This window comes from Miniopterus natalensis, chromosome 3, assembly GCF_054644295.1.
Source record: "Miniopterus natalensis isolate mMinNat1 chromosome 3, mMinNat1.hap1, whole genome shotgun sequence".
Classification (NCBI taxonomy): Eukaryota; Metazoa; Chordata; class Mammalia; order Chiroptera; family Miniopteridae; genus Miniopterus; species Miniopterus natalensis.
Window position 1 is genome coordinate 50,159,519 of NC_142083.1, and position 12,169 is coordinate 50,171,687.

General features: G+C 33.1%; 1 protein-coding gene across 2 annotated transcripts in view; it reads left to right on the top strand.

The window, feature by feature from the left end:
* Nucleotides 1-12,169, top strand: part of SLF1 (SMC5/6 complex localization factor 1) — a 60,526-nt gene that overhangs the window by 30,147 nt on the left and 18,210 nt on the right. For both annotated transcript variants that reach the window (XM_087815447.1, XM_087815448.1), the window contains exons 12-15: nt 85-248; nt 3,452-3,583; nt 4,151-4,316; nt 11,695-11,842. In XM_087815447.1, coding sequence (XP_087671573.1) covers nt 85-248; nt 3,452-3,583; nt 4,151-4,316; nt 11,695-11,842 — 610 coding nt within the window. The remainder of the gene's footprint in view (nt 1-84; nt 249-3,451; nt 3,584-4,150; nt 4,317-11,694; nt 11,843-12,169) is intronic.

Sequence of the window (12,169 nt, forward strand, 5' to 3'; positions counted from 1 at the left end):
TATTACAGTTTTAGACTGAATTAGCTGGTGAAAGTATACTTTTGGCTATAGTGTTTTATTTGTTTGTTTATTTTTAAATAATAGGATAACATAGATACGTTTTCTGGTCGATACTTTCATATATTGTCAGCTCTTCTTCACCTACATCCTCCTTGGAAGTCCCCAGCCATGTCAAGATATTACTTAGAACTGTTTCAGTGTCCAACTTGTATGAAAGGAGCATGGTCTCTAATAGAAGTGCTCATCAGGTAAGGACTGCACATGTGACGGAGGGTTTAATTTAGTAGTTACACTGTTTTTTTTAGATACGAAAGATGTAAGTGTCTTCTTTCTAAATTTAACGTGGGTGTGAATATAGAATGTTTTTGTTGTATTTATTGCAAAATTCTTATAAAAAGGCCACGTCTAAACTGGTCATGTTTTTTAGTCAGTTTATTTAAAAAATAAATGTTTATTGAATGCATGAAATGGATTCACAGGAAAGCCAAATCATGATTTGTTTTTAATTTTTTAACAAAATGTTAAGTTTGCATATTGTTTTGAAAATTAAGAAAATTTATTGAATATGAGCATCATCATCAAACTTTGGTCATCGAAAGTATAAACATTTTTCATTGTATACATTATCTATTTCAGTGTTGTATTTTTTTCAGCTAGAAATTTTAATTTTGAAACTCAACTCACTGTTTACTAAATATCTCATTTCTTTCTTGCCTCTGCACATGCTGTTATCTGCCTAGATGCTTCATCTTTTGTCTTCCAAATGTTACTCTCTCCAGAAATCCTTTCTATTTCTCCTTTCTCCCAAACAGAACTAATCATATTTCCCTTTCTTTTCTGATAGCTCTTTATCTGTTAGCCTTTCTTTGTGTGGGAAATACTTTCTTTTTGTCCAAGTGTTCAGTTTTGGGGGTCCATAATAGTGAGAGAAAGGATACATCACTAGCCAGGCAAAGGCTAGACCTTTGGTTATCAATTTGAGATCACAAAGGTTCACCTATCATCTTGGTTATGATATATATGAAGTGAGTTAAACTGCTAGCTAGCATGCATTTATTCATTATTTCAACAAATGTTTATTGAATACTTACTGGGAGCCAGGCACTGTGCAACATTTCAGGGATAAAAAGATACATATAAAAAAGTTTCTGTGCTTTTGAAGGTGACTGGTATGTAATCACAATTCAAACACAACAGCATTAGCCCAGCATAAGTAAAGGATGTGAGGGCATACCGTTTATATAGCTGACATCTAATTTCCAAATCTGTTTCTTCCTTCACTGTCATTACCTTTATTTTAAACACCTAATTCTTATGTAAACTATTGCAATACCTGCTTTATTGATCTTGATTTTACTTTTTTCCCCTTTATCTTCAAAGTACTCCAGTATGTTCTTTCCAAAATGGTCCTGTCAATTTCCAGAAAGTCCTCCATTAGCTCACATATCACTTATAAGAGAGGGTTTAAATTCTTATTAAAACATGTAAGTCCCTTCATGATTTAGCCCCATTATATATCCCTGTTCTTATCTTCATGGTTTTCCCAAATGTGCCCAATCACTGAACTCTTTTCCATTTCCTATGCCTTTGCTCTTATTTTCCCCCCTGCCTGTATATATCTTCATTCCTGCCACCCCACAAATACATGTCCAACTCCTACTTAGACTTTAAAATGTAACTCGGATGCCACTGCCTAATTCTTGCCATTTACATTGAGTTAGTTTGTACTCATATCAGCCTTTGCCTTTCTTTAAGAGTAGATGCTCAGTTCTAAACATCTTTAACTTCAGTGCTTAATTTAACACCTGGAACATAAAAAGTACTTAATAATGCTTGGATGAATTAATTGAAGCTATAGGAAATGAAATTTGGACAGCTTAAAAGTATATTTTTTGATAAACAGAATTATCTAGATTTTGATTAAAATCATTGGGTTTGTTGGAGATTGGGGGAAAGAGCCTAGAGAAGGGAAAAGAATATAGGTGAGCTGGGTGATAGTAGTCTACTTTTTCATATATTTGAAATATTTTATAATATACATTTTTTAAAAAAGAAAAGATACTATAGTATCCATCTCTGGCAGTTTTCAGATAAACTGAATTACTGAATATGGGCATGAAGGATCTTCTAGAACAGATTTGAATATTGAATGAATTGTTAAATTTTTTTAAAAAATATATCTTTATTGATTTCAGAGAGAGGAAAGGAGAGGGTGAAAGAGAGATAGAAACAACAACGATGGGAGAGTCATTGATCGAGCCCACAACCCGAGCATGTGCCCTGACCGGGAATCGAACCCCGATGGCCTGGATCCTAGGTCGATGCTCAACTGCTGAGCCACGCCCGGCCGGGCTGAATTGTTAAATTTAATAGCTCTTAAAGACCTTCCAAACCTGAGAATGTGGTATTCAAACAGAAGTCGGGGAAGGGAGAGACAGAAGTAGAAAGTTACAAGTATATAGATAATATAATTGATAACAAAGTTGGAAGAAAATTGTAATAAAGATTGTTGCCTAGAGCCCAGCCAGATGTGGCTCAGTGGTTGAGTGTCGACCTAGGATCCAGGCGAAAAGGGTTTGATTCCCAGTCAGGGCACATGCCCGGGTTGCGGGCTCAATCCCCAGTCGGGGACATGCAGGAGGCAGCCGATCAATGACTCTCATCATTGATGTTTCTGTCTCTCTCTCTCTCCCTCTCCTTTCCCCTCTCTGAAATCAATAAAGATATATTAAAAAAAAAAAAAAAAAAGATTGTTGCCTAGACTCTATTTCTCTCAGACCTATATATAGTTCAGAGTAATCTTACATTCTCTCTTAAAAAATAATGTAGAACTTTGTTGTCTAACCCAGTAACCACTATCACATGTAACTATTTAAATTTAAGATTAGATAATTAAAAATTTAAGTCCTCCGTTGTACAAGCTACATTTCAGTAGAACATTTCCATCATCACAGAATGTTCTGTTGGACAAGACTACTATAGGACATAGAAAGAAAATAAATGCTGAATTTTTAGAACTCTAAAAAATAGCCCTAAAATGACCTTCATTTTACTAAATAATGAAAAAGAAAGTTATCTTGAATAAGAGGATGGTTATGGAGAGTATTATAAATTGAGAGTATAGCAGTTCATCCAAATCGAAAGGATTTAATGAAATTCATTATTTTGTATTCTTTATCAGTGATATAAAGAGTACAACGGGAGAGTACCAGATGGTCGTTAAACATTACAATCATTGAAAAAGAGAAATTAGACCTGTATTTTTAAAAATGTAGTATTATGAGATATTTGACATGGTTTAATTTTTTAAAGGAAAATATAAAAATTTTATTGAATTTGCTTATATTATGTTGAAGCAACTTTTATTAAAAATCCTAATAATCTAAAAAATGCTGTGTCCACAAATTACTCAATAAATTGCTTGTATTTTTGTTGGGTTCATGTTTTTCAGGTCTTGCCTTTTCAATGAAAGTTTTTGTCATCAAATTTCAGAAAATATTACTGGCTCTAAGGTGCTCCACCTGACACTGCTCAAATTTTTCTTTAATTTAGTTGAAAGTGAAGTACGACATCTGAGTCAAAAGTAAGTTTTAATCGCAAAACCCCCCATTTTTCTATATTTATATTTTATGTACTATTTTTCTAGTCATTTATATACATATTTTTTTTAAATCACCTAATTTTCTAGTTTAAAATAGACTTATTTTTAAAACATAGTCCTAGACACAATTCTTCAGTGGCAATAGAGGTCTTTTTATATATTCTTATTTCACATTTTTATTTTTCACTAGCTTATACATTTGGGTAGGTGAAAGTGTTTTTATTTTTCATAATTTGTTTAATTTTGGATTTTTAATAATTGAATGCTTAAGTAAAAAGCTATACTAGGTTTTAACACTGAATCTGTAATACTCATAAGTTTTGTTTATATTCTAAAACTTTGTTAGATTACTATGTGTACTTGGTGGTTATATTGAACTCAGGCCATTTTTTATATTTTGTCCTTTATTAAAATTATAAATTATAATTTTTATGTATTCTGACCTTTATTCAGAAATTGCTAGAATTTTTTTGTTTACCGACAGGATATTATGTCATAACTGTAGTGATCACTGGCCATAAAGATACTTTTTGTTCATATTTTCATTAGGCTGTATGACTGGTCAGATTCTCAGAGTCTGAAAATAACGGGAAAGGCAATTCTCCTTGAAATCTTCTGGTCAGGGATTGAGACCTCTGGGCTTTTGACCAGACCAGTATATATGCTTTTGGAGTGGACTATATATTCTCATAAGGAAAAATACAAGTCTAATGATGTAAGTAGGATTAACTTACAGATGAACAATTGTTTATGAAAAAAGTACATCTTTGAATTATACATGTTTTCTTCTCTTTATTCTTTGAATTACTTGAAAAAAATTAAAATGAACCCAAATATATCATTATTTTCTGGTTTGTCTAGTTTTAAGGTAAAAGGTTTTTGGAGACTTGTTTCTTTGTCATCTCATATTTGGATGCAAGAGCTCGGGACAGTTATTTGACCTTTAATGATAAGAAATCTATAGTTACTTGTCATTCTAGATTTCTTACTTTTGTACGTTTCTCTTCTTAAGGAACCTGTGATTTTATGCAGGTTTTTTTGTGTGTGCTGATAAAAATTCCTACTTGTTTTTATGACTACCTTTCTGGATGTTGAGTTATTTCCTGAACTATTTCTTTGTAGGTAGATTTTGCTTGTCATTGGAAATTTAACATGGAGTGATTTTAATGTGTTATCTATCTGAAGGGTAATTGGTAAGATTAAATACAGTAAAATATGTAAAGTGCATAGCAACATATTGTGCAACAATTTGTGTACATTATAAATTTTAGTTGCCTTTTTCCTTTTCAAAATGAGCTGCATTTGGGACTTTATTATACACTTTTTTTGTGTTATATCATTAATTTCTGTTCATATTTTTTAATTCTTTTACTGCCTCTTCTACTTGAATGTTTGGATCTTTTTTCTTTTTACTCTATATTTCTTACACATACACAATATAAATTGCTTTTTGAAAACACCTTGAGATCCATTCCATAGGTTTTGATACTTTAGGCTGCTTTTATTTATTTTTTCCCCAAAGTATTTTTTACTTTCAATAATGAATTCCCCTTTCATCCAAGAAATATTTTAAAAGAGTGTTTTACAACTTCTAAATGAATGGGTTTTCTTACTGTTAATGGATTTTGTCTGTGCTTTTGTCGTTAATTTCTAATAGTGAATTTTGGTGAAAGAATGAGCCCAATATTATTTCTACTTTCTGAAATTAACTGAACTTTTCTTTTTGACCCTTAAAAGATTAGGGGCCAAAATGTGTTTTCTCTGTTTTGTAGTGTTCTCTACCACCTGTTAGCTCAAGCTTGATAATTATTTTAATTAACTCTTCAGAATCTACTTTATAGATTTGTTCATTTATTTAGCTTTTTAACAGTTTCTGTTTTATATATAGTGATGCCATGTTATTATTCATGACTGATAAATTATTGTAATTGCCAGCTAGGTAATATATTTTTCAGCAGTAAAGATAGTAGTTAAGGTGGAGAGCTCTGGTGTCAAATGCCATAAAGTCTATTCTATCTTAAGAGTAAGGAAAATTCTTACATAGTTTTTATTCTAATAATTTCTCTGATCCATTTTTTCTTCTCTACTTTTTTTTAAATATATCGTTATTGATTTCAGAGAGAGGAAGGGAAGAACGGGGGAGAGAGAAAGAAACATCAATGGTGAGTCATTGATCTACTGCCTCCTACATGCCTGCTACCGGGAATCGAGCCCACAATCCGTGCAAGTACCTTGACTGGGAATTGAACCGCGATCTCCTGGATCGTAGGTCCAGCTCAGCTGCTGAGCCACACTGGCCGGGTTATCTTCTACTTAAGTTCCAATTTAACTAATATTTCACCTCCTCTTTATATCCTCTGTGTTTTTTGCCCTCTTATTTATATTTTCAATTTTTGTCTACATTTGGAACATTCTGGATAGTGAATTTTTAGTTTGCTATTCTCTTAGCAGTTTTCAATTTAACTATTCTCTTTTTAGTAATTTCTCATTTCAATTGTACTTTCAATTTTTTTCAGTTTTAGACTTTTTTACTTCCAAATTACCATATGTTTTTATGAATTCTAGTTCCCTACAGAATTTTCAAGGTTTTCTTTTGTCTTTGAACATGGCAATAACATTTTATAGTCTATGTCTGATTATTCCATATTTGTAGTCTTTGTGGACGTGTTTCTATTTATTTCTGTTGTTAGCTTCTCTTACATCTTTTATATTCCCTTGCAAGCTAATTATTGTTTACTATGTGTCACAAATTGCATTTCAAAAATTATAGAAACAGTTTTGTGGCAAAGACACAGAATATCTTCCTCCAAAGAAATTTGTTTACTTCTGGCAGGTGCCTGGGTGTACTACCAGTTGAGGACTACCCTAATCCAATGTCTAGGTTGGAGGGTTCCTGGATAGTCCAAGTGTGAAGTACAGGGCTATAAATACATGTCTTTTGCTTCTGGTTCACTCTTACTCAGAGAGTGAAACCCTTCGGGGCATAAGAGTATTAGGTGTTAGGTCATGGGCTCTGACTTTTCACTCCTTTTTTCCTAGGCTCCAAAAACCACACCTCTATATCTCAGCTCTCTTTCTGTGGTTAGCAAAATGTTCTTAGGGCAAAGTCATCTACCTTTGAGTGCTTTGCTTCTCCCAGAAGTGGTTTTACCTTCTCCCAGATCTTGACTTAGCAATTCCTTATAACTTTCCAGAAGATGTTTTACATATTTTATTCAACACTTTTAGTTTTCTTCTATAATAGGGTTTATCTGAATTGCCTAGGCTTCCTTTATCAGAAACAGAAGCCTTTACTGGTTTTAAAAATTCTGTTTAGAGGGCTGTCTGAGGCATGCTTAAAAGAAGAAAATTCTTTTGAGGGCCTTACATTTTTTTGACATTAAAAAAGGAAAATTATTTCTACGTGTAGGTAGACTTTGTGATCAGGTAACCCTATTATGTAGCACTGACCAGGTGAGTCACCATTTTCTTGTATCTGATTTAAAAAGAAGTATGATTATACAAATGTGTATAAATTTAAAAGAGCCAACAGAAATTGAACTATCTACACTTCGTTGCCAGTTGAAGATAGTACTTTTAAACTAAAACTAAAACATTTTACCATGTCTTTTGTGTACTTTAAGGATAGAAAATATGTCCTCATTTTTAATATTTCTTTTTTATCCGATTGATTATATAAATGAAACATCTCATTTATGACTAAAAACAGTAATAAAACTAAGGTTTTCACAATTTTACTAAGTCACCAAAGGACTGTCATGAATAAGAATGTACCTGGTTGCAGGTTCATTCCCTGGCCCTGGTTGGGGTACATGGGGGAGGCAGCTGATTGATGTCTTTCTCATATTGATGTTTCTCCCTCTCTTTCTCTCTCTTTCTCCCCTTTCCTCCCTCCCTTCCACTCTCTCCCCTTTCCTCCCTCCGTTCCACTCTCTAAAAAAATAAAAAGTAATGGAAAGAATATCCTCAGGTGAAGATTAACAACAACAAAAAGAATTTACTCAGGAAATACTGTGTCAATAGTGACAGATTTATAGATTTTTAACACGAAGATTTTTGTTCAAATTTATAAATAAAGTCAACATATTTGTGAAGCAATCTGCAATAAATTGTAGCATCAGTTGTAGCATGAGAACTGGTTTTCAACTTTGCAGATTAATATTTTATTTATTTTAATTGCTTAAGTTCATATAAACTGTGTTTTTATTATGTTACTTTATCTGTTAGAATTCGTTCTTGTACTTAATTAAATCTTTTTGGCAGTTTCTAATTTCAAGAATTCCATGCATGTTCATAGACATCATTTTCTGTGCTGTAAAGCATTTGTTTCTTGATTTGCTGAGTTGAAGCATTCAATTTAAGTCATTAGCTAAACAGAAGTCCTCAGTTTATGCTAATATTGTTTTGTCATAATGTCAATCATCAAGTATTGCTAAAGTGACACCATGGCAGTGAATTTCATTGTCGTTAATCTGAGAAAGCTTTGGGCTTTCCTTGGCAAAGAGCAGAGGTGGACTATGTCAAGGTTATTGAGAAGGTACAAATTTTACTAAGCATGGTGGTTAGTCCTACTTTTCTTTATAATGTCCTTACGTGCTATTTTATGACATCCAAACAATTATAGGTAGAAATGGAACCTAGTTTGTATTTAAAGATAAGGAACTTGAGGCTAAAGAGTTTAAATAACTTATTCAAGGTGTCACAGCCTGTTAGGGCAAAGCCTTAAATAGAGCCCAAGCCTCTACTGCAGCATATTTTCTCTGGTTTCATTCAAATGCAAGTGTTTAAAACAAGAAGAGGCACAGTGTGTGCATTATGTTTACATCTTTCTGACTGAGGTACTAGAGGAGCACTTTGTCATCTATTGCAGTGCGATCTTGTAGAAAGCCCTACCCATCAGATGGCCAAGATTCTAGTTTGTTCTACATTATATGCTAGTCAATTTTTGGAAGATTGCCAAGTTTCTAAACTGGAGGTTATTTGTACTGACTGATAATAGAGAACTATACTGACAGAATGCCTGATAATAAACTTTAACATATTAGAAAGGAGTTCTAAGGTAACTATGAGTCATGTGCAAATCATGTTATCTTTCCTATTATTTGTTAATTCTTAGGGTATTAGTGTTCTGTTCTTTCAGTTTTAGCAGATATTTCAGTGTTTCATGACACTTTTCTCTTTTGGTGGTTTATTTGCTGTTTTTCTCACTAATCCATTTCTAGAGTATATATATATCCACTATGCTAGAAATAGTAGCACTGTTTATACCCTATTCAAGTTGCAGTGAATACAATCCATAGCACAATGTCTTGGCCTTCTGTTTACGTTGAGTGCTGTAGTTAAGAATATAGCATAAAAAGATCCAAAAACCTGGATTTGAAAGTATCTTTTTATATAAAATTTTCTATTATGGATATGTGTTATATTTTTATGTATGTTTAGCTGATGGCACACAGATAAGAATAACTTGGGCAGGATCTTTGTTCATCATAGTAAAGGAGCTACAGTTATTTCTTGCAAGGCCTATCTATTTCTTTTTAATAATGGTAATATCAAGGAAAATTTAATATTAAGCAATATTGATATTTCCTTGTGGTATCAGGTACATGTATACATATATTTGTGTAAGGAAAAAGGCAAAGTACCAACTGGTTGATTGTATGTTATTTTTAATCAATGAGTGTGCTGGATTGTGGTTTTATATGAGGCTTATCAGCCCTGTGAGCTAACCTCCCTTTTCCCTATTTAGAGTCCTACAACCAGGGATCTGAAGTGATCCTGATTTACTATTCACTTGAGCTGGGGAATACTTTGAAAATCAAAATCTTCCAGTCTCTTCCTTTCTGAGTAGTGTCATTGCCAGTATTCAGATACACATTATATTGGAAGGAATGTTCTGTGGCATGGATCTTGGCTTGATCAGTTTGCTTGTTTAAGTATAGATTTTTCACTATTCTGTTTTGTGTTCTCTTGATAACTTGAACCATGAGAAGTAAAACTTGCTCAGAGAGATCATGTACATATCGGCTATACAAAGAATGAAATTGGCTTCCTGCAAAGTTCTTTGAAGACTGGCTAAGACCCAGTGTTTAAGGAGTCAGTTCTGGTCAGCTGCAATGCTTGGACCCTTTCAGGGTGCAGGGGAGGTATTGGTAATTTTCCAGCCGACTAAGGCCAGTCCTGCTGCTTGTTTCCCAAGTCACACAACTGTAACTACAAAGGCTTAAATCCACCCCTCTAAACAAGGCAGGAGAGGAGGTGGTGCTGACTCTCCCTCGTGAATCCTGACCTAGCAGGATCAGGCTGTAGTTAAGGTTCTGTATTGTGGCCCCTGATCATATCAGAGGAAGAGCACTGCTTCCCTAATCATGAAACTTAAAATGCTCTTGGCCCCATTCTTCAGAGTCTGTTTCCCAAATTCTAATGTCTAGCCCTGGTAGAATACAGTGTGCTTGCCCCACAGTGTGATAGGGCAGTAGGGGACCTGCACACCTGCTAAGGATCCTGACTCTGTGGGTTTTACCTCAATAAACACTGTTTGGCATACCTGATGTATGTGCTGTTTGAGCATTGCCCTTATTTGCACAACAAACCAGAAATAGAACTTCAGTTTTGAAATCATTTAACTAATAGCTTCTTATGATAATAAATGATCTAATGAAATACAGTAGGTATATACCTGTAAGAACTTTGTCTGCTAAGGGCAAGGGAAATAAATCCAGTAGTCATTCAGGGTTCAGAGTGCTAGAGATTTCTTTTACTAATCCCCTATTAGGCATAGTATGATGGCAGAATTTAGCAGTTATAATCTATTTGGATATCATATTATTTATTAAAACCTTTTCACATGCCTTATACTCTACTGTTAATTTAGTGATTATTTTCATGCCTAGACAACAAATACCAAAAATATAGCAATTTCAGTGACATAGTTTTAATGTCATTATGAAAAAGAGTTTATATTTCAATCAAAGGTATTTAAAAATATTATTTTTATACTTCATTTTTACAGTTTATATATTAGATTTTTAAACTCTAGAGCACGCTTATAAGTAAGGTTTGTATGCCTTGCTATAAAAATTTAATAATGTTTATTATAGAAGTGATAATATAAACAATATTCATACTTTTAAAACTGATCTCTACACATCTCTAAGTTAGGTAATAGTATTTGATAAAATTTAATAATTAAAATTTAGTAATTAAAATCTATTTCTTTACAACAAAGGATAATCTTTATTGTTAAAGCTTTTATTTATTGTGTTTTTCAAGTCTTTTTCTGGAGAAATGTAAAGGTTAATTTTATAAACAATAGGGGTGGCTAATCTATTTTTTTTATTTTAGAGAAAGAGGAAGGGAGGGAGAAAGAGAGAGAGAGAGAAGGAGAGAAACATTGATTTCTGTTCCACTTATTGATGCATTCATTAGTTGATTCTTATATGTGCCCTGACTAGGGATCAAACCCACCACTTTGGTGTATTGGGACGATGCTGTAGACCCTTGGCCAGGGTCTAATCTATTTTCTGTTTTTTTCTGCTTTATTTTTTTTTTTTTTCATGACCATTTATCCCCCCATACCCTCTTCCACCCCCACCCCACCCCCACCATCACCACACTGTTGTCCATGTTCATGAGTTCTTTCCTTTTTTTTTTCCTCAGTCCCTCCACCTCTATTTTTTAAATAGTCATTTTATAGTCATATACTTCTGTTAACAGAAGTCCACTAAAGCCAGTTACTTTCTCACTGTTTTAATGGATTAGTTGTCTGACTAAAGCACTTGACACCATTGGATGAAGTTATCTTAAAAGTTTGTTATAAGCTATCCATATGTAAATCCTGGAAATTTTGTTTTATTAACGGTTTATCATATAAAGCTACTTGTAGAGATAGATGGGAGAGGAAGGTAGAGGGAAAGAAGTAAACAGAGAGAACGGAGAGAGAAAGTTAGTTTGCTAGGATTCTTAAGAATACCTTTTATTATTAGTGTACTCTGTGTTTTTTAAATAGCTAAATTGTGCCTCAACAAGTAATTCAAAATAAATACTGATAGAATTAATATATTTTAATAATATGTTTTTCATCTTAATGTTAGGTCTTCAAACATGAACTGGCTTACTTACTGACTGGAATTCTTGGAGCAGCAATAGATTATTGGATCTTCCTTGGTCTTAAAATGGGTAGAAATGTGATGCGGCATATGTCTGATGACTTAGGAAGCTATGTTTCCCTTTTGTGTGATGGTAAGTATGTCTATGTTTTATTTTTTTTAGACCCATTGTGGAAATTAGTTTTGATTTTCCTATAGGCAGTCTGTAATCTTCATATGTTCATATGAAGCTTACCTTAAAATATTTACACTCACACACACACGCATGCGCACACACATATACATATATATGAATATGTAGACAATATAAAGAGGAAGGTAAAAATTACCTATAATGAATCCTCCTACACAGATAACCACTGTTAAGCTTTTAATATATTTCTTTCTAGTATTTCTAAGCATTTTTATGTAGTGAGCTCATACTATATATGTAATTTTATTATTTTTTTCTCCAAATATT